General features: G+C 37.5%; 1 protein-coding gene across 1 annotated transcript in view; it reads left to right on the top strand.

The window, feature by feature from the left end:
• LOC137503076 (uncharacterized) overlaps window positions 1-24,831 on the top strand; it is a 238,538-nt gene that overhangs the window by 194,278 nt on the left and 19,429 nt on the right. The window contains exon 6 of the mRNA XM_068230516.1: window positions 1,647-1,742. Within this exon, the coding sequence (XP_068086617.1) occupies window positions 1,647-1,742 (96 nt within the window). The remainder of the gene's footprint in view (window positions 1-1,646; window positions 1,743-24,831) is intronic.

Here is a 24,831-nt window from a genome sequence, read left to right as displayed (position 1 = left end):
TGGTGTTCTCATCTCCACAGTTCTGAACAGAACACTACATAACATCCCCTTAGTAGTACAACATTTTAATTGTAGCTGCTTTGAGTTTTGGCTACATCACATCTTTCGCTGGTATACGACTATGATAAGCCTGCTTTTTTAATGTTCATTTTTTATTTTTACACTTGGAAACATTGAAACATTGAAAAATCAAAAAAAAAAAATCAGAAGAGAAGAAAGAAAAGACCGCCGCAGGAGAAAACAACGGGAAAGAAGAACTGACCCGCCAGAAAACAGCGATACTGCCATACATTAAAAACACTACAGACAGGATCGGCATGATACTGGACAAATACAACATAAAAACTATCTATAAACCTCACCGTAAGCTAGCCCGTTATCTACCACCAGTAAAAGACACAATAGAATTACAGGCCCCTGGAGTGTATCACATTGAATGTAGCTGCGGAGCTTGTTATGTAGGTGAGACAAAACGTCTGATCTCCACCCGCCTAAAAGAACATATCCGTCACACCAAGAACCAAAACACAGATATTTCAGCAGTAGCCAGCATTCCTACGAAACTAGGCACGGAATATCATATGACAAGACCAAGATCCTAGCAGCTATCCCTTGGAATCTGGAAAGAAAAATCTGCGAGGCTATCGAAATCAAGAAACATCCGAATAACATAAATTTAGAAGAAGGATACAAAATCAGTAATTCTTGGATGCCCATCATTCATAGTTTAAGACATACAGACCACAACATAAACACACGGGCCGCAACCCCATTACATAACAGCGCGAGCAAGCCCCCACTACCTGGCTGTGACATAAACTTTCCAGAAGCCTCGCGAGACAGCCAGGGCTTACGTCAGCCAGATAGGCTAGGATATAAAAGGCCAAGATCAAGGCCACTCTAGTAGTGTAATTCTGCCTGGGAGACTGATTACCTCGGATCGAGTAGGGGTATTTCAGTCGCCTTGACAATGAATACTGCAATGTATTCGAAACGTCGGCAAACTGTACGTGATATGCGCACAAGTACAACACGGTTCAACCCGGAAAATAAATTAAATAATTGAAATATGCTGTTTGAAACAGAACTGTCTTAATGCTTTATGTAGCCCCTGTCAGGTTGGCAAAACCAGAGTACAGAATGTGATTCAAATATTTCAAGGTATTTTAATCTGTCTGTAAACAGACTCTGTGCAGAGAAGAAAAAGAGACGTTTGGAACAGTTTTAACACCTGGAAGTGGTTCAAACAACTTCTAAGATATGATTGATATGATTGATTATATGAAAAGAGTTCATGAGTGTTTATGTCTGTGGTAGCTTCCTTCCAAATTCTGTGTGAGATGGCCCCAACTCCATGCGCAGTAGCATATCTTCTGATATGGCTAGAAAATGTTTCTCATTTTATATATTTGGTTCTCAGTCTCAACCTTTCTCTGATGTAAGGAGTGAGCAAGGATAGTAACACCATTCTCAGTACAATCTTTCTTTTTAACAATCCTCTGCTGGTAGAAATTTTCCTTAAATATTAGTGAAATTTGGAAAGTGATTGTAATATTGGCAGGTAATGAATTATCATGCTCATTTGTTGGTGACTGTATTTGTAGATGTGTGTTATGAGCATACCTAATATATCTTATTTTCCACAGGAAATTATTGAACATGTATCAGAAGTGATAGGTCTGAAAAAAGAAGCCAAATCAGACTTAACAGAGCCAGGGCCAGCACAGGAAAACTTTCTTGAGGTAATGTGCATAATTTAATAAGCCATCATCAGGTGATGAAAATAGTTAGAAACATTCACACCATCATATTCCTCAACTGCTTCATTCCGAGGTCCTGGGTCCCCTATAAACTGTTCTATTTGACCCACATAATGTTTCTTCACATGTCCACATCACGGAAATCACCATCTGATTCTCACATACTTTCAAAAGAACCACTCAGCTGTTCTGAAACATCCTCTATTTCCATACTGGATAACCTGCACTTGCTTGTGGAATCCATCTCCAGTCACGACAAATGGAATGCAAAACAGCGTGTGATAAGGAAAAAGGATGGGAAAGAACAGTCTCAATAGAGCCCTGAATAGAAAAATATATGATTCTGGTGACAGCTAGGTTCTTCCCTGAGAGGAAATGAAGTTATAATGTAAGAAGTGTGCATAGGGGTCACCAGATAGCAGACAAAAACAGTGCTGCCCCTGGCGGCAGAGATAAACACTCCTTCAAGTATCACGCGTATTTTAGTGACAAAACACTATCAAAATAGGGATCAAAGTATATTGTTTGAATTATAATCATTATAAAATATCAAAGCCATTTCTTATTAACAGTGCTGATGTAGCTATTATTATTATTAATTATATACAGACGTATCAGCACACACTTTATAAAAACATAACTGGTTTTTGGACACTAAGGTCCATCATCAGTGTTAAAATTTAAATTTTATTCCACATGAGTATGTCGTCAAAATTGGTTAAAATGAGTTTAAAATGTAGCCCTGTTTACATCAACTGTAAAAATAAGAAAAAAGAAAAAGCAAGTGTAAAAGTATGAAAATAATACATATAAACTTACAATGTTGTTGTAAAAGGTATGGACATACCATAGGAAGGGCTGGCTTTTTCTCGTGCTCAGGCTGTTGGTCGAGTACTGACAAACGTTCAGATTTAAGTACGGAACCGCGCTGCAAGCACATGATGTTACGTTACCTCAAGGTTGCGTTGGAAGCTCCTGATGTTACGTCAACTCAAGATTGTAAACAAAATGTTGCTTGCGACTGTTTCATTTAAAATTTTATCTGGATCCCTTGTCTGTACCAAAAATATCTCAATGTTTTCACGTGTATTTAATTCAAATCCATAATTACCCTTAAGAATTAATTTCATGTCCTTTTCGATCCCTAAAATGCTGTGGTTGTTGTTGTAAATGTGTTCCACAAAAGTTAAATATCTGTTGTACTTTATTGCCTTGAAATGTTCTTGATATCTTTGATTTTAGGTTCACCCAGTTCTTCCTATATAAAACATTTTACAAACATCACAAGTGAGCCTGTATACTCCTGAATTGGTATATATATCTTTTTTATTGACACTATGTGCATTATATATATGTTCTGATATTTTATTTCTGGTTCGAAAAGCTGTTTTAAGTTAAAATTTCTTAAATATATTTGCGATTTTAAAAACGTAAATGTTACAAATTGATTACGTTCATAGATTTTCTTTCTTTTCTCATGGTTTTTCTTTTTTTTCCTCCGTTTTCTTTCTAACGTATGACAATGGAGTTTGTTTACCACTTTCCCCTTCCTCAAGCGTAACTTCATCAACATCATTTTCCTTCTCCCCATGAGCTTGGGTGTTCACAACACCACCTGAAAGATCTCCTTTTACGTTGAAAATATGTTCAAAATATTCCCTCCACCTCTCCAGTGATTCCCTGGGATCTATTATGAGTTCACCTCAATTACTCAAAATACTGTTCATTTCCTTCTTCCCTCCCTTCCTAAGATTCTTTATTACCGTCGAGAAAGGTTTCCCTGCTGCATGACCTAGCCATTCCAGGTTATTACCAAAATCTTCCCACGACTTCTGTTTGGATTAAACAAGTACTTATTTCACTCAATTTCTTTCATATACATACAAATCCCTGTCTGCCTCAGCCCTTGTCTGGAGCCATTTCTGGTAAGACTTCTTTTTACATTTACAAGCTGCTCTCACTTCATCATTCCACCAAGATGTTTGCCTTTTCCCATTTTTACACACAGTTGTTCCTGGGCATTCCCTTGCTGTTTCTACTATAGCATCCCTGTATGCCACCCATTCTCTTTCTATATCCTGAACCTGCTTACAATCTACTGTTTGAAACTTCTCACTAATCATATCCATGTACTTCTGTCTAATTTCCTCATTCTGGAGATTTTCTACCCTGATTCATTTGCAGACAGATTTCACTTTCTCTACCCTAGGCCTAGAGATGCTTAGTTCACTACAGATCAGATAGTGGTCTGTATCATCGAAAAATCCGTGGAAAGCTCATACATTCCTAACAGATTTCTGGAATTCGAAGTTGGTTAAGATATAGTCTATTATGGATCTGGTACCTATAGCCTCCCATGTGTAGCAGTGGATAGCCTTATGCTTGAAGAATATATTCGTAACAGCTAAACCCATGCTAGCACAGAAGTCCAGCAAACACTTCCCATTCCCATTAGCTTCCATATCTTTCCCATATTTGCCAATCATCCTTTCATATCCTTCAGTTCTATTTCCAACTCTCGCATTAAAATCGCCCAGGTATTTTCAAATACACCAGAATTTGATCATATAATGGGTCCTTATACTCTATAGCCTAATTTAGGTTATCATTTTTCTTTTCAAGTTGGTCTTTCTTAATTATTTTATGATGGTGAGATCTTTTTCTATGTTGGTAAATTTATGACATGTGGTATTCATGTGTGTGTCCGTAGCTGAGAATCTTCTATGTTTTTCAGCATTCACATGTTCTAAAGATCTTACTATAAATTGGTGGCCGGATTGTCCTATGTATGTATGTATGTATTCTTGACAATATATGAATTTTTCATCTAAGCAGTGATATGTGGCTGACGATGTTAATAACATACGAAACATGTACCACCTTTAACCAATAAGTTGCCTTAAGCAACTAATGTATCAACAAGGTGGAAAATTAAAAATACCTTAGTTGTGAATCTGTTAAAGCGCGATATGAACCGTGAAGTTGATTTTATGTAATCTGAAATAATTTACAAACAATATGCAGCCACTCTCTGTACCTTGTTTATTCTTTAAACATTTGTTATGAACGGATCATCACGCATGGCTGTAAGAAGTATTAGTGGCATTTTTTGAATTGGAGATAAATTTGAACATTATGTTTTCATTTGGGCTACTCAAGGGATCTTGATTCAACGATCTAGGACCATGGCAACAAACTGTATTGTTGCTGATTATGTTCATTTGTAGTTGTCTGGACACTAAGTCTGCAGGTTTCTCCTTGGAAGGTACATGGTGCCACTCATTTTTATCATTAGCATGTTCGAAGTCAGAGCCTTTATTATTTTGTTGTGTAGTGTGGTCAAGAGAAAGGCACCACAAATCTGTGACATTGAAGGGGGTGTTATTTAGCTGTGCTACCTTTCATTTTATACAGAGCAACATTTTTGTAACTCAAATTTTCACAGGAATTTAATATATTCGTGGAAAATCTTCTCATTTCATTTCAGTCTTTTTTTTCCAAGGACAGGACTAGCTGAATTGCCATTTGTTTAGATCAACCGAGATTTAAAGCATTTCTTAATAGGGATTTCTACAGTACCTGCCTGACATGTCTGTCGTCATGTGTTGCTGGAGGTCTGCTTCACACTTCTGCTGTTGGGGTTGTCCTCTTGTATTATCCAAAATAGTTGAAACTTGTTTTGTAGGTTGCATAGGAAAAGAGATTGATGATGTGTGGCTTTTATCTTCCTTTCTTGTTAGTAGATAGTTACAACTGACAATTTTTTAATATTACCAACTCACCTCTGCCGCATTTGTCATTTATTGCTGCTTTCTTCCCGGCATTTGACATGCACACACTGCCACACTTACAGGACAACACTCAGCCGATTACCTGCGCCGCACATGGATGACATCATCAGTTTTAGATTGTACACTGTACAATCTTCATGGATGTTCTCAGCGTTTCTAGTGCAATTTTTCCTGTACCTCACCTCTTCAACTCGTCTATATAAGTGATTCCTTTGCCAGTTACCATGAGGCATTCTTTGGATGCTGTAGAGAGGGCATCATCTTTGTGTTACGCTGTGTAAATTTTCTCACTGGTATGTGACTTATCAATAGACCATAAGGTATTGTAAACTGCGCTTGATTCTCGTGTGATTGTATTCGATTATGTCTCCATAAGGAAGCAGCTGAGTGTCTAATTCTTACTTACTTACTTACTTACTTACTTACTTACTTACTTACTTACTTACTTACTTACTTACTTACTTACTTACTTACTTACTTACTTACTTACTTACTCCTTGACGCTACGGTCCTTGCAGAACCTTGGTCTCCGCAACAATCTTCTTCCAAAGCTCTCTGTCGATTTCCTTGGTCCTCCATCTCCGGACTCCCATGGTACGTAGATCAGCCTCCACCTCTTCTATCCATCGCTTTCTTGGTCTACCTCTACATCGTCTTCCACCTGGATGCCCTTCCAGCACTTTCTTTCTCCACACCTAAGTGCATTTGGAGGTTGACTATATCTGGAACTCACTAGGAACTTATTTTCTTAGTTCCTATTGTAGTTTTCTGCTTTTCCCTGGCTGGAGTAGGCTTCTCACATTCCAAGTCGCTAATGCCAATCCATAACCATTTCCTCGCCTAGGTCGTTTATCAATTTTATCCGACTGGTTTGTTCTTACACTTTGCGGCTTCTCAACAGTTTTTTTTTTTTTAACAGGATAGAGTTGTCAACCCTATGCCCAACCCCCAACCTGGAGGACCAGGGTATCCCTTTTAGTCTGGATCATCACCTTCGACCTGTCCAGCAAGGGAGGCCCTACCAGTAGCTAAGCTACTGCCGGCATAGCTCTCAGGATTTTTTGACCACACAAGCCCCACCACCATGACAAGGTAAAGATATCATCGATGGGGAAGAGAGGGAAAACACTACAGCATGATCTTCAATTTCAACTAAAAACCTTAAGAATGCAATGACATCATTAGTAGAGTTAACGGAGAACTTAGAAATACTCCTAAGCAACATTGCTAAAGGATGGGGCAAACTACTGAAGACGGGTGTCATAACAGGTAAAGGCCTAGGGGTCGGAGAAGCTATTTCAGAGACTGCATTATTCAAAACGAATGGTGGGATTGAGGTTGAGTAGCCGCAGATGTTCTACTTTCATCCTCTTTGGAAGAATCCTCCTCGCTTATTATGTTTACCGCAGGGGCTTGGTCGGTTTTGGGAGGAACCATCCCAGTTAACAATTGACTGACCATACTAGACATATTATCAGGTGTTCAACAAGAGCACTGGCCTCCTTACCCTGAACATCGCTTAACTTAAGAGACAATAGATCACTAACTCTATGGTAAAAATGGATCAGTCTAGCTTGTACTCTTTTAAGTTGGTTTGGAGATGGATCACTTACTTCAAAAAAAAAACTAACTACGTATGCTAGCTCAGTAGTGTTGTCAGTGATAGTGGAGAGAGCCTCATCAATATCTTTTTCTCACAAAGTTGGGATACTAATTGGGAATGCAAGGGATTCTTTAAGTTTGGTGGTATCAGCCTCAACCGTGCCTCCAGATTGAATATTTCCAATGGTTAATTTATAAATTAATTCCTCCTTGCGCAAATAGCCGGGATGGAGGACTTCGCGAGGGCCGGACATGATGACAGAAACTTTACAAATTTATAATTTTAAAAGACAGGATCAGAAAATTCCAGCGACTGTGTTTGGCCGTCAAAAGGGGCTTAATTGAGGCCCATTCAACCACGCTCTGCTACCACTTGTTCCCAGGTATTTGTGGATTAGCAGAGTTGAAAGAAGGTGCCGGGGTGAATGAGTCTAGCTACAAAATCAGAGTTAATTTAAAACTGTAACAAGGTTATATTTTTTCTCTCTTTTTTCTTCAGAACAACAAGAAACAATGCAATAGGTACGAGTAGCAAAAATTAACTCTAGGAAAGAGAAGATTGGTGGTATAAACAAACCTTGGGCTTCAAGCCCTCACTTTACATTTTCTGAGCTCTCAGTTCACTTTAACCAAGCAACAATTTGTTCAAAAGGGCAGAAAACCCCTAATACATGGAGCACTTGCTCCTCATAACAATATCAGGCCTCCCAGAGGCACGTTTGCAATACATTAAAAAGCTGACCCACTCTCAATGTTCTGAGCCTATTAAAGGCCATAACAGACTTTACCATTAATTGCCCTCAAGGCACAACTTACAAGGAAACAGGGGTATCTTGTACACAACCTACTGGGCCTTAGCAGAACAGAACAGGATAAGTAAATGGCCCACAACACCAAGTAGAATGGAGGCGTATACTTGCACTCGTACATGAAACCTTTTAAAACCTAAGAGGCACTAGGCCGATGAAACAGGGGCTATTCCCAAACTATGGAGGTGACTCGTATAAGAAAATTTAAGACATTACAAAAAGGAAGAAAACCACTTACAAAACGTGGGCACCCCAAACCACTATGAAGGGGAGCTCAAGAGGGTAAATCACTCTCTATCCCCGAATTACAGTTACAGATTTTATGAAGTTTTACAAAACGACCGAAAATTACATGTTTGAAAGATAGGTTACATTGTGAAGGTTTCGGACCTTTCCCGCGGGTTAAACTGCTGAGCTAGCAAGAAATAAAAAATGTTAAGTGGCCATTGCCTTGCTGAAGAGCCGCTGCCTGATGAACGATGCACCTCCCTCCTCCTGCTATACTTCCGTACACTAGGCTAGATGTTGACCAAGAGACAAGAAAATCAGCAGTTTTTATACCCTCGGGGAAAGTTCATGACCTTTCATGAATAAAACAGCCACACCCACTCAATTTTATTGGGCAGAATAGATGGTACACTCAAAATCGAAGAAGAAAGACACGATTGGTCAAAAATTAATTACAGAAATTCTGGATTGGCTAAGTTCAAAACTGGCGGAAAGAAAAGATCAATATTTTCAACCCACAAATGAAAGAATGAAATTAAGTAAAGAGAAAACTTAGGAATACAAAATTTCTTCAAATAAAGTTCCTTCACTTCGCACCAGGGTGCTTGATCATAGTTTTTTAGTAGAGACATCTATGAGAGAATATACACACTTCTTGATAAACAGGAAACAAAACAGGTAGAAATGTACACAGGTCAGGAAACTTCACCAGAAAAAAATTTAGTGGCGCCATCCTCAGAGGAAATTTATAAGTTAGTCCAGTTTTAAGTTCAGAGTTTTTCCTGTAGAGGAGGTTTTATTGGCGCAAGGTTTAAACGTGCGGCGTAGAGGTGTACCGCCTGGTACAAAGACGAAACATGTTTACAATTAGTGTTTAGAACGGAAAAAAATAATGCAAAACGTTATGAGATTTGAAATCTGTGTTATAAGATTAATCTCTCTGTTGATACAAACGCACTTCTATGCAATCAGCTCGCACACATAGAATTGCAAATAATGTATATCTCCAACCAACGTACGTCTTCTTAACCCGCGAGTGGTCGCGCGTGAGACTTTCTCTCACATAAAAATAAATATGATATTTTTCACAATTTTTGGGGCGTAAGGCTGAAATTTACTACTGAAATGAAACGCAAGTTGTACCTTATATATTTTAGATAAGTGAAACTAAATGGCTTTTAGTGCCGGGAGTGTCCGAGGACATGTTCGGCTCGCCAGATGCAGGTCTTTCGATTTGACACCCGTAGGCGACCTGCGCGTCGAGATGAGGATGAAATGATGGTGAAGACGACACATACACCCAGCCCCCGCGCCAGCGAAATTAACATATTACGGTTAAAATACCCGTCCCTGCCGGGAATCAAATGCAGGACTCCTGTGACCAAAGGCCAGCACGCTAACCATTTCGCCATGCAGCTGGACTAATTTTAGGTAAAAATTAAATGATTAGCTGTTTTTTAAAGACACAAGTTACCTCTTAAAACAACATATGCAATGTACATAAAAGTAACTTCCGTCCTGAAGTTGTAAAAAATCAAATCTCACACATGCATTTTATCTAGTAATATTTACGTACAAAGCAAGGTTTCTGAACACAATAACATTTTCAAAAAGAAGAAGTGCTCATAATACAAATACTAATGCGTACAACAGGAGTAAGTTTCCCGCTTCACTTCAACATAACACCAACGTCATTAGTCGCGCGATGAGAGAAACTCTCACGGAGCGCGCATGGACACATAGGAACCTTTGTTCTGACTAGGGGAGGGGGTGCTTACCCTTCAAATGTGAATCGCTCTACTCATGACAGTTATAAACTCAGCTAGAAGGAGGAACAGTCACCTCCCTTCCATCACTGTGAAGTAATATCGCAATAAAAAATAATGTGAGAGAAAATCTCATATAGCGACCACTCGCGGGTTATTCGCTGCAATAAAATGATTTTACTACTTAGCAGGGGATACTATAAAAAATCTTCGGCCTATGGAGATGGATTTTTGCAGGATTCGAACACGTGCAACAGAAAAATATGTATAGATTTCGAACTTTGATTTTGTTACAATAGAAAAAAACATGGTTTCAAACCTGTTCTCTTATCGCAAACACCATAGAGAAAGAAAAAAACATAGGATTCGAACTTAGATCCCAGGGGAGAGGAATTGATGTACTGCCTCTTAAATCAGTAATGAGTGCTACTATGCAGATAAAATAACCCAAGACAATACGATTTTCTGCAACTATATCTTCTGTCGTTATTCACATAAGAAATTTAAAACATCACTACAGCCTATACTTATCATTTCTTGTAATCCCGAGAATCGAACACGTTGTACAGTTTTCATCGTCCTGATAACGCAATAAAGGTTGTCATACGACATTAAAAGTTTGCCATGCACGGTAATGAGATCGCGAAGATTACGTAATTGGGCCATACATCTAAAAAGAATGCATATATTAAGTGAAATAGGCCGTGATTTCAGAATATATATATAATACGAACGTATAAAATCAAGGAGGCCATGCACGTGACGGAAAAGATGTTCATTTGGCGAATTAAGTATGCCTAGATCACGGAGTGAGACGGAAAGTTATAAAGGATCCATGCGGCCGTGATAAAAAAAATAGAAAGTTTTTAAAATTGTTAAAAAAGAAGAAGTAGGTGAACAATAAAAAGATATCTTGTACGCAAAAACTACTACGTAAATTTATCCACGAGAAAAAAATAATCCTCACAGAAAGAAGAAGGAAGATATTTCAGTTATTAAGAACTGAAGAACCTGCATAGTGAAGAAATATTTGAATTACACCTATATCTGAACTAATATCGTGACGGAAAATCAGAGCAAGTTGAATAATATCCGGACAGTAGTCGGAGTATAGACCAAAGGCCGTTACGAGATATCAAGTCAAATTTAATGCATTATAGGTTGATTAGCTGGATAAAAAAAATTTTAAAAGCTAATTTGATGATTTTTACCTGTTAAAATCTGTCACAAGGAATTAACATTGAATTACTGGTTTAATAACCTGAGACAAAGATATAATCTAGATTCTCATTCTCAAGGATATGGACGTGATATTAATTGCCATTTTGGAAATGTTTCTTTCACATATGACTAACGGCTACAACATGAGAGGCTAAATCGGAGATGGAGCCGACTTTCCGACATAGACCGCCCAGCTGTTTCTACTATCCCGGGTCCCAAAACTACAATCTGATGGTGACGTAATGGATGTTGGAGACGATCTACGCAGTCCTAAAATGACAACATCGAAGCCTAACCCAGTCATCTAACGTCAGCAGCCGCAAGCTAAGTTCCAAAGAATTACTTTATTATCTTGAAATTAATGTGTCGTAGATATAGTATTCATATATTTGTAGTGAACATTGATATGTTGTTTCTTACGTAGTTCTTCGTGACGAAATCTCAGTCGATGTTATCTTTGCAATGAGATTGTCCTAGTTGATTTATCATTTTGGGAGTAGGTATTTCTTCCAGAGTTTACAATCAATGTCATAATATAGGAATGTTTATAATTGAACAAGGAGAGATTTAGAGTGTGATTTTCAACCATTATGGGATTGAAACAACGTATACAAAGAGATGTATCCCAAATTTAATATTTTTAAAGAAGATAGTTGATTTCTGAGTAACTAATATCTGGTTGATGTTACGACGCGATGATATGTGAGTAAATATTAACTTGTTTAGTTTATATATGTGTTTCATTTTCAGGATAACGTGTTTATGTGTGTTACATATGAAATCTAACCCAAAAGTGTACCGTTGCAGTACATTAATGATATGTTAAGATGATTTGCCGCCGTGTAGGAAATGATAAATGTTTATGTAAGGAAGTTACGATTTGAGTGGTATGTTGATGTGGATTTACGAATAATTATTCGCTGAGATATATTTGTGGGAGTAAATAATGATATATTATGGTAATTAATATTGGTAAATGGAGAGATAGGTATGCTTATGGATAATTTTGGCGGTAAATACGGCGTATGGTGATGTTTGACATATGCGGCAAGATATTAATATGGTAATGCGAGGTATATTGGGTTAGTGGTACATGAATACAATGAAATACATCGTAGATTTCGTATGTGGGTTACCGTAAACTGTCTTCAGATTAAATATCCAAATAAGAAATAGAAGAAGGGAAACTTGTTGTCTTCATAGAGAATATGTCAACGTTGTACTGAATATTATTTGGAGTTTGGTGTCGAGAATGTATTTAATTCATAGAACAATTTCATAATTTAAATCTCTACCACAATTAAATAAAATAGGTTACCAAATGCATTCCTACGGAATTTTTTATATCTGATTGGATATTGGTAAAACCATAAATCATGTTAGGTATAATTTTTATTTGAACTACAATAATAATTGATCTTTACACGATATGTACATTTAATTTTAAGATGTTATTTGAATATTTTAACCAAATGACATGGTCAAGGTGACCAATATTTCTCATTTAATGAACTATATATATTTGAAATAGCTATTTTGAGCTGATATATATTTGGAACTTACTTGCGATTGCTAACGTTATAACATTGGAAGATACGCGTGTGTTAATGACTGAATATCAATTTGATAATGATGAAAATAAGCATTTTTTTTTTAAGAAAGAAACAATAACTGATGGATTCAGATTAAGCATATTTAGTATGAAATTTACTAAGGCTTAGGGACTTAGATTTATTTTTTAACCCAAAAATGTTATATTACGTTTTCAACAGATAGAATATGTACTTTCGATTTATGTAATTAAGAGAATTTATCCTTTATTTTTGTGATGCGCATAATTAATGCAAGAGGAATAGTTGAATCAGATCGAAGATAGATTAAAATTAAAATTTAAATTTTTTATATAGAGAGGAAGATAATCGATGTCATTAAATATTATCAGAGTTTCTTTTATGATTCTAGAATCATGAAATAAATTATAGATTATCCAATTTAGATGTTATTATTTTAGGAGATAGGCTAATATCATTATGATTTAAAGAATATTTATTTTCTTTTCTTTTCTTCGAATGATTGGACTTGGAAAACTTGATATTGATTCTGGAGGACGAATGGTATCGATGGTAATTTATTAAAAAGGAAATGTGGTGTCCCAGTTGACCTCACATAAAAATTATACGGTTCACAGATGCAATTTAATTATCCCTGAGAGGTGTCGCGTGGCAATTTGAGGATTATCATATCAATAAATGTGATAAGAAATATGAAGATTACGATATCGCTTAAATTTTATGATGCGGTAACTGTTTATTCAATGAATATTAGAAGCGAGCATAGCTACCGACACTCAGCATCATTTTTATTAAATGCATTGATCCATTTAATGATCTGTAGAAGTGATGGATGGTTGAGGGGAAAATAGCCGGAGCAATTGATAGGTCGCCCAATATGGTGCAAGAAAGAAATCCCCTCAGGATGGTGCAACGTGATTACTTATTTGTGCAGCGATTACGCTGTAATCGTTGACAGAAGGGGCAACTCCAATTCAGCAGAATGATAGAAATAGAGATAGATGATGTACTTCGTCGCTACTACTACTACTGTTGATGTGATAATCGCTCACAAGCCAAATGCTACTAGGAATCGAAACCCGGCCACATAGTAGGGCGGTATCGACACTTACAACAGATGTTTCGAACACACAATGTTTAAAATCGATCTAAGAAATACAGAATTAAACATTACGTTTCTCTTAAAACAACAGTCACCACTACCATGATTAACATTTCACTTAGAACAAACTATCTTACAATCCAGAGGCTAACACGTCGCCGACCTTACAGCCTAAAGTTGATTACATCTAAGTACAACTTCTGTTATTTGCCTGGTGCTAAAATGAGATACTATGGAAACGCATCTTCAGAGTGTAGTTCAAACCTGCCCGCTACAAGCTGATAGCTGCATGCAGTAGCATGTTGCAGTTGTTAAATTTGAATATGTATACTCTAGATTTTGAAAAAGTGTTAGATTTATTTATTGATTTAAAGTTGTGTAATATATCAAGATTTCTGTTATTGGTCCTCAAAGAAATTTTCATGTTGTGTTTTACAAGAACATTGGTTATTTTATAAGCATCTTGAGTGAAAGTAAAAGTAGAAAATGCAGTGGGTTTGGTTTTGTCTTTTGTTAACGTGGTTTTAAGACAGAGTTTGATTTTGTTGATGATACGGTTAATGAAAGTTGTTAAAGCCATTAAATTTATTGATGGTGTTCAATTCGTTATTTAAATCTTTTTTAGACACAGGGGTATTGAAGACATGAACTGCAGCTCCTCATAAATTGGACGGACTGGACGCAACTTTAATATCAGATACTCTGAACATATCAACGCCATTAAATACAACAGATTCTCTGCTATACAACACCACATACAAGACTCCAAACATAATTTCACCAATATTGAAAAAGGCATAAAAATACTTAAAATCACTACCAAAAGCCCCCTTCTAAACGCTACTGAAAATTGTTTTAGTCACCTTGAACAATACTTCAACTATAATTTCGATTTAAATGACATTTCTGATAAACTCAAAACTTCCTAATTCTTCTTCTCAAAAATGCTAAATTTCTGAACCCGAATTCAATTTTCCATGCCTTACACAGTTCCTACCCATGTATTCTACCTCCAATAACCCATCCTCCTAACCCACCCTAAACTACCCCTCCTTTATTTTGCTATCCTATCCTTTCCCATCTCCTTTTTTTACTTCCAGTTCTTTTAATTTTCTCTTATCTACCAATCCTCCTTCTTTATCGCCTTATCCTACCTTTTCTTTTCACCTCTCTCGGAAAAAAAATATATTTTCTGAATTGAACTGTATACTATATTACCACCTACAGTTGAGATCATTACAACATTCTAATTTACCTTACTCATACCTTACGCTACCTTAAGCTAACTCAAGTACGACCCGAATTCTTGTCTTCAAGAAATAACATGCCATGCATATGCTTTTTTCATTTGTTTCCAATATTGTGCTTTTTACAATTGTTCTGTTCACAGTTGTTTTTTTTACATCTACTGTTCCACATTTCTTAAGAATCTACAAGATCCTATTAATATTGATACATACATGAATTATATTAAATTGTATTATATATATTTTCACAACTGAAGCATTAGCAGCCTTGATCATTAAGCTTTTCACCGAGTTTCATTGGCATTTAAAAGCACAGTGCCGGATATTGTGTAGGCCTATGTTGCTCTGATCTTCAGGAGCTAGCATCTCACTTCAATTAAACGACTTGTCTTCTAATGTGTTCTGTTTATTGTTGAATGTTCGCTTCTTTCACTCCTTCCAGGTTGGCTGTGATTTTGGTAGTGAGACAAAGTCTCTCATAGTGCATTGGCACTGCCGGTGGCTTTAAGTAGCCTACGCAGTGGCCTCCACAGTATGCACTAGCCTTGTGTCTTGGTAGGTGTGCTAGGTACCAACTGATGAGCCCAGCCTAGCACACGGGGCCGAAACACTGGCAACCAGGAATGAGTTAGCTGGAAACTTTATAATGTTCAATAATGGACCATTTGTATTGGTATTATAAACACAAACTTGGAAGCATGGTCTATCATAATTACAATGCCGGTATGCTTGATAAATCTCTTAAAGGGATTCTTGGTGAAGAACATACGGAGAAGCTGTGAAGAAGTAAGGGCTACCTTGATCCTAACCAAAGAGCATAGAAAAGCAGCCCATCTTGACATTAAGGGTGGAAAGCATGCTCTGCATATAATTTTGTAAGATGTACACTTGGGGTTCTATTTTACATTTTACTTTTCCAATGTATCGTAAAATTTTGGACATGTATATGAAAATTTATGTCCAAAAGAGCATGTAAGGGTAACTGTGAACACCAAATTTTTTAAATAATAATGTACTTCTTAACGTATTGTTTGAAATTAGATATTAAATTACTCTAACAATAAGTATTGAAAGAGGAGAAATTCAAGCAATTGCTTCTTTGTGGTGCTGAAGTGTATTTTCACAGCAAACAAGTGGTGGAGCTGTACCTTAAATAAGGCCACAGTTGCCTCCTTCCCACTCCTAGCCATTTTCTTGCTCATCATCGCAATACAACCTACCTGTGTCTGTGTGATGTAAAACAATAGTAAAAGCATTTCTTTGGTGAAAGAGAAATGGCAGAGATTTTCAAAAGAAAGCAATATGCATGCCGTAGGTTATGTTTAATTAAATTTTGTTAATATGGCAAAAATTTATGAATTCAAGTGGCCACTGTCCTTTGACAGCTTTTCACCTTTTTCTCTCTTTCATAAACTATATGTTACGTACATAGTCAATGAAAACTCACAGGCTCATAAGTTCCATAGATTCATATTTTAAAAATATTTGTTGTTTCAGTTAAACTATTGTAATTGGGATACATCTCTATCTGACTTAGAATTATTGTTATTTTGTTAGTAAGCATAAATCTTGCTTTATTATTACATAATCTTTTCATTGTAGGAGAGATATCTTCCTAGAAATTTAGTTCCCACTATGATTCTATTGTTTCAGTTAACATGTTGTAAATAGGGTAATGTGTATCCGGTTTAGAATTGAAGAGTAGCCATGTTAATTCGGTAGTAAGTTGCTTGCTTTGGTACGGCCAGAAATCTCATGACATCAGAGATGACTATGAACTTACCTACCAGGGTACATCCAGGACGAATGATACTGACTTCATTGTGTGCGCGAGCCTGCAATATTGAGTTGCTGAGGTTCAGTGCTTTTCAGACAGCCTTATGTTAATTACCCTCAACATTGCATCCTCTCGAACTTTCGTTTTCTCTGTCTCAATCTGGCTTTGATGACCTAGATAAGGAGCAGCATTGGCAGGAGTTACGAGATCATGTTTCAGCGTATCGTGAGGATGAGATCCCACTTCTCTGTGGTGATTTTAATGCACGTGTTGTTCACACTAAGAATTCTGAAAACTAGCCGGGTGGTGCTAGCATTGAAAAATATGAACTGTTCATATCTGTTGCATGCTAAGCTCCTGACCAATAAGGGAAAAGGAACAAATCCCCACGTGGTCATGCAGCGTTGAGCATAAAGGCGACTTTCTCCAATGTTATCTAATTCTGGCATTCCCCACAGCTTCTATAAATGACCCATTGTCCAAATTAAATTAGGCTTTTGCAGCAATCTCAATTTTAACTCCAAAATATACAGGTACAATATGTTTTAGGTGAAAGATTTCTTTCAACAGTATGTACCACTGTACAAATGATACAGAAGTATTAAAAATATAATATTTTGATATATTGATGTGTTGTGTAATTAGTAAGATTGGTTTGTAGAAATCCTATGTGAGGTGTGAAAATCTCGTTTTCAGTATAAATTGTTGTGTAGATTTTTAAAGTGGTACTATCTGTAGATTTTTACAGTGCTTTCACAGCGTCATTCTACATTATTAACAGTTAACTTTTCTGAGATGCCCAGTTATCTTTTAGCTATTAATTTTAGGACTATAATTGGTTTTACAGTAAAATAATGATAATCATTAAATTTACTACTTGTTAATTCACCCAAGTGTCATTGAGATGTGTTTGATCCAATCTCTTGCCTTTGGAGATAAATTGACCCACGAGCGCTTCTCTGTGCCCAAATACCTTTGATTCATGATTGTCTTTTACAGCACTTACACTGTAATTTACTAGTGTTTTCTTACATTTCCCTGAGTATTAGCTTCTGAATATTCAATGGCATAATTTTGGATGTCAAACAAGTGTACGCTTTGTTTCTAAATATGGATAGATCGTTGTTGATATAGGACAGTCACAGTTCATAGAACTGTTGTGATAAACCTATTTCTTGATTGATGTCTCTTTTTCTCTGTCCTTCAGTGAGAGAATTTCTTTGTTGTATCGTGTGTTACTGAATGTTAACATTATCAACGAAATGTTAGATGAAGAGAATAGTTTTTGAGTGTTTTACACCAACTGAATTTCTGTTAGGATCAACTTGCATTAGCTTGATCACCTCAAAAATCATGCCTTTGGCAGCTTTTCTAAGTAGAGTGCTTTCGTGGGGTTACTTCTGACTGTGCCGTAAAAATATGTGCATAAACTTTATATAGATGTTGATTCCCATAGGGAATCTGAAATATTGGTCCCAAATGAGTAAATTTATAATACCAATATAAATGGTCCATTATTGGACATCAGAAATTCTCCAGCTAACTCATTCCTGGTTGCCAGCATTTCACCCCCGTGTGCTAGGTTGGGCTCATCAGTTGGTACCTAGCACACCTACCAAGATGCATGGCTAGTGCATACCATGGAGGCCATTGGGTAGGCTACTTGAAGATACCGGCACTGCCAATGCACTATGAGACACATTTTCTCACTACCAAAAATTGATGCCTGCTTGGCCATCAGATTTAATAGATGTTGATTCCCATAAGGAATCTGAAATATTTGTCCTGAATGAGTAAATTTATAATACCAATATAAATGGTATGTTATTGGACATTACAAATTTTCCAGCTAACTCACTCCTCTTTGCCAGCGTTTCACCCCCTTGTGCTAGGTTGGGCTCGTCCGTTGGTACCTAGCACACCTACCAAGATGCATGGCTAGTGCATACCATGGAGGCCACTGTCTAGTCTACTTGAAGCCACCGGCAGAGTCAATGCACTATGAGAGACTTTGTCTCATTATCAAAAATTGATGCCTGCTTGGCCATTGGATGATATAGATGTTTTATTCCCATAGGGAATCTGAAATATTTGTCCCGAATGAGTAAATTTATTATACCAATATAAATGGTCCATTATTGGACATTATAAATTTTGGTAGTGAGACAAAGTCTCTCATAGTGCATTGGCACTGCCGGTGGCTTCAAGTAGCCTACGCAGTGGCCTCCACGGTATGCACTAGCCTTGTGTCTTGGTAGGTGTGCTAGGTACCAACTGATGAGCCCAGCCTAGCACACGGGGCCAAAACACTGGCAACCAGGAATGAGTTAGCTGGAAACTTTATAATGTTCAATAATGGACCATTTATATTGGTATTATAAACACAAACTTGGAAGCATGGTCTATCATAATTACAATGCCGGTATGCTTGATAAATCTCTTAAAGGGATTCTTGGTGAAGAACATACGGAGAAGCTGTGAAGAAGTAAGGGCTACCTTGATCCTAACCAAAGAGCATAGAAAAGCAGCCCATCTTGACATTAAGGGTGGAAAGCATGCTCTGCATATAATTTTGTAAGATGTACACTTGGGGTTCTATTTTACATTTTACTTTTCCAATGTATCGTAAAATTTTGGACATGTATATGAAAATTTATGTCCAAAAGAGCATGTAAGGGTAACTGTGAACACCAAATTTTTTAAATAATAATGTACTTCTTAACGTATTGTTTGAAATTAGATATTAAATTACTCTAACAATAAGTATTGAAAGAGGAGAAATTCAAGCAATTGCTTCTTTGTGGTGCTGAAGTGTATTTTCACAGCAAACAAGTGGTGGAGCTGTACCTTAAATAAGGCCACAGTTGCCTCCTTCCCACTCCTAGCCATTTTCTTGCTCATCATCGCAATACAACCTACCTGTGTCTGTGTGATGTAAAACAATAGTAAAAGCATTTCTTTGGTGAAAGAGAAATGGCAGAGATTTTCAAAAGAAAGCAATATGCATGCCGTAGGTTATGTTTAATTAAATTTTGTTAATATGGCAAAAATTTATGAATTCAAGTGGCCACTGTCCTTTGACAGCTTTTCACCTTTTTCTCTCTTTCATAAACTATATGTTACGTACATAGTCAATGAAAACTCACAGGCTCATAAGTTCCATAGATTCATATTTTAAAAATATTTGTTGTTTCAGTTAAACTATTGTAATTGGGATACATCTCTATCTGACTTAGAATTATTGTTATCTTGTTAGTAAGCATAAATCTTGCTTTATTATTACATAATCTTTTCATTGTAGGAGAGATATCTTCCTAGAAATTTAGTTCCCACTATGATTCTATTGTTTCAGTTAACATGTTGTAAATAGGGTAATGTGTATCCGGTTTAGAATTGAAGAGTAGCCATGTTAATTCGGTAGTAAGTTGCTTGCTTTGGTACGGCCAGAAATCTCATGACATCAGAGATGACTATGAACTTACCTACCAGGGTACATCCAGGACGAATGATACTGACTTCATTGTGTGCGCGAGCCTGCAATATTGAGTTGCTGAGGTTCAGTGCTTTTCAGACAGCCTTATGTTAATTACCCTCAACATTGCATCCTCTCGAACTTTCGTTTTCTCTGTCTCAATCTGGCTTTGATGACCTAGATAAGGAGCAGCATTGGCAGGAGTTACGAGATCATGTTTCAGCATATCGTGAAGATGAGATCCCACTTCTCTGTGGTGATTTTAATGCACGTGTTGTTCACACTAAGAATTGTTATAGCTGCCATGGTGGTAGTACCTTTGGTATCTGATATGTTGATGGAACTCATGTTAAAGATTTCAACGAGGCAAATGACTCGGTTTCTTGTAATACTTTCTTCAAAAGTGCATCAATCACCTATACTTGTGGTGACTGCAGCAACCAAATTGACATTATCCTTGTTTGGCACCGTGATCTCTGACTAAAAATGGGTGTGAATGTCATGTCATCTGTGTACCACCTCAGCATAAGGTAGTCATAGCGGATTTAATGCATCATAGAGATGGTGGGATAAATGCCCCCGAGAAGATCAAGTGGTGGAAGCTTAAATACTAGAAGGAGACCCTAGCAGGCAGCATAAGTCTTCCTCTCGTTGACCTGAATGCAACTGAAAACATGTGGACACATGCTACAGATCTTTCACTGCAGCCATCACACTAAACTTGGGTACAGCATAACCTAGTTCCTCCTGTACTAAAAATCAGCATTTTTATGGATGATTCCAGTCCAAGAAGAGGTGTAGGAAGAGATAGAGACAAACTGTATATAAAGTGGGTTTCACAAAAGACTCCAGAACACAGGGAGATAATTGTCATTGCTGAAGGTGTGGCTAAGAAATCTGTCGCTAAATCGAGGCACATTCACTGTAATGACCTGTGTACAAGATGTATCAGAACTATACTGACAAATATATCAGGCATGCTGTTCATGTGTTGTTGAGGATTATGGGGCAGTTATATTCCCGAGGAAATGTTTCTTTTTGAGGAAATGAAGTGACCTTGTTACTTTTGGGCACACGATTCAAATTGACGAATTTGCTGTATTTGCTATGCCAGAGAACCACATGCTCTGTGTCAGAAGTGGGAATGGAGGGGAAGTAAAGTGTGGGAGGCAGAGATAATGCTCGTGCGAATGCACAAGTTTCTCGTTCATTTCGCATAGTCCCGAGCTCCGGTAGGCAGTGTACAGTTTGTTGTACACAAATTGACTACTATTCGAACCTGACAGAAAGAGAAGACATACTTCTACCAAGAATACAGGCAGCTTTCCAAGCCATTAGCCACACACTACACATCCCAGACAGAGTCCAAAGTCACTCACTATTACACCATTGTGAACTATGCACCGAAGTAGGAGGGGGCCGTATTGAACATCTACTTTAAACAAAACCATTGGGCGTATTGATTCCTTCGTTCAGTATTTCATTGAATTTACAATATTGTGAATACACAAATGCGATACAGCAGCATTGCATTTTGTGCATGTGCATTAATATAGAATGTTACTGCGACAAACAGACGAGAGGAAAAACAATCTGGTGCTTCCCTTGACTGACTAGTGTGTCTTAAATGCAATGTATTCTTTAACTATGTGTGCAGTTACGGCTGTTTATTAAATGAACTGTGGATATTGCCTGTTAGAGACAATCCCATCAAAGTCATATGAGGTTATTTTCATATGCGCGAAGCATTATCTCTGTCTGACCATACACTCCACAACCCCACCCTACCTTTGTCTTTGTTGAAACATGGCAGCAGCTCGTCAATTTTAATTGCGCACCCACAAATAACAATTTAACTTCATTTTCTTAAAAAGAATAATTTTCCCAACGAGTCTGACTGAACCATTATTCTTAACATAACACGAATATCATCCTTGATTTTTTGTCGGAATAGTTCTGATAAACACTGTACACCACTGAACACAAAAGGAGGAGGAAGGAACTATTTTCCACCTACCAAAATTGACACAAGTATTGAGCACTCTGTGTGTATTAGAGGCAAGGATGACCAGTGATTACAGAACAAACAAGAATTCCTCAAACGTTGGCAGCAACATTTATAGAGATTTCCTGCATTGAATTCCCACATCTCCCTATTCCAGATGGTAAGTCCGATCTTATGCATCACATCAAAGAAAGTCAGCAGTGCCATTAGGATTACGAGGAACCAAAAAGCGCCTGGATCCGATGACCTTCCAGCAAACATGTGGAGGTTGTAGCAATTTAAAGAACTCAACATCAAGTGGCTGACAAGCTTGTTCAGTGCCAGAGTTGACTCTGGCTCTGTTCCCAATCAATGGGCTACAAACATCCTTGTGCCTATTTGGAACCAAAATGATGATCCAACAGCATGTGTAAATTATTGTCCAAATTGCCCCCAGTTGTACATGAGAAGATCCTTGAGTGTATCCTTCATTATTGACTGGGTGAAACGGTTGACATTATTGATAACCAGTGCATTTTCATTAAGGGTGCTGGAACAACTGATGCAAATTTCACTGCCAGAATGCTAATTGAAAAACACTCAGAGCATCAGCAGGCAATGTAGATTGCCTTCCTTGATCTTGAAATGACTTTCGACCGTGTTCCACACCATGTGATCTTGTCGGCACTCGTGACCATGGTGTACCAGAAATGCTTATAATTTGGATCAAATGCTATACACAAACACCAGAGGTTGTGTATGTTGCCCTGTCAACATCTCGGAGAGCTTCTCAGTGAAATTTGGTGTGCACACCAATGTTCCACTCTGTCCCCATTGCCCTTTGTCCTCAGGATGGACATGGGACCTGCAAACGGGTGTTCCTAGGACTGTCATATATGCAGATTATTTTACACTTTCCGATAGACTCAGCATGGTACTGCGGCATCAAGGTGAAGATTGGAATACCTGTTGCACACAATACAACCTTAGAATAAACAAAAAGAAGAGTGAATAACTCGAGTCATCTGAACCATCCAATGGCTCTATCCAAGTTGATCCAGGTACCTAGGATTTTGGATACAGACTGATTGTGGGATAGTTATTGAAGTGCGAATTATGGTAAAGGCAGCATGAATGAGATGAAGGGAAGTCACAGGCACACTCTGTGACTGAAGGATGCCACTACATCTGAAGACCAGAATATAAGTGCATGGTATTACATCTTGTTGCTGTGTACGGTATTGAATGTCGACAGACTAAGAAGATATGGTGTAGCAATTTTATGACTTGGAAAAGTGTGTACTCCATTAGTAGATGGACATTGTGTCCTGCATCGCGTAGAAAAGTGACCGCTCACCGGCAAATGAGCATCGCACCATCACTCGTGAGGCGTAATATGTCACCAATGGTATGGTCATGACCTTTTGCAGTACCTGATGCTGTTGACAATTTCACCCCATCCTGTGAAATTACTTTGCAATGTCCACATGGATCTACGATTTTAAAAAAGACATTGAAAATAAGAAACAAAAATTTTAAGCTAGAAATGCTGCTGGGATTGGTAAAATTACTGGCCCTATACGAAAGTCAGTTCGTTGAGGGATAGAACCTGGTGCTTAATTGATTAGTGTATGTATGAAGCAGCTATACCACATGAATGAAGAATTAGTATAGAAGCACCCTGTGTATAAAGCAAATGTAATAAACATAAAGCCAATAGTCATCTAGACTGGTCTTGCATGCAAGCTCTTGAAATGCATTCTTTCTGATTATATTATACACATCTATGAAATTGCCAACTTGTTCGATTGAAGGTAGTTCAGGTTTAGGAAATCGTATTCCACTGAGGCTCATCTTTTAGATTCCAGGGGGTCAAATGTATCACGATTGACATATCTAATGATTTTGATTGGGCAGATCTTGGAAGACTACTGTCAAAAATTAGTGCATGTAGGATAGATAAAATAGTGGCTAAAGGGATGACTACAAAGACGTGGCGGAATTTTTAGAGTAAACTTTTAAAAATTGAGAAATTAAGAGAAATGATGTTAGTAATTTTTAAGTTGATGCATCCCCTTAGTTTTCATGAGTGACTTGATTTGACTGGGCATACCCTCAAACAGTATGTTACACGGACTCTTTAAATCATCATCATGAAACCAGATCTGAACGAGCGTCTCAATCAAGCCAATTTTTGTCATTATACTTGTTTTTCCGATTTTTCTTTGCTATCGCCTGAAGATTTTCTATGGTGTTCATGTCTGGACTATTTCTAGGCCAATCAAGCACTTTCACATTGTTTTACCTTAAAAATTCCATTACTTTTTCTGCTTTGTGTCAAGGAACCCCATCTTGCATAAAAAATAAATTCACTGCGGCCAAACCACTTTTGCACATGAGGTAGCAAACGGGTTCTTAATACTATACTGTTCACATCTCATAGTTCCTTCTGCAATATATTATTGTTCACAGCCGTACCAAGAAGACACAGTCCTGACCAT

This window comes from Anabrus simplex, chromosome X, assembly GCF_040414725.1.
Source record: "Anabrus simplex isolate iqAnaSimp1 chromosome X, ASM4041472v1, whole genome shotgun sequence".
Lineage (NCBI taxonomy): Eukaryota > Metazoa > Arthropoda > Insecta > Orthoptera > Tettigoniidae > Anabrus > Anabrus simplex.
This window is presented reverse-complemented; position numbering and strand designations above follow the sequence as displayed.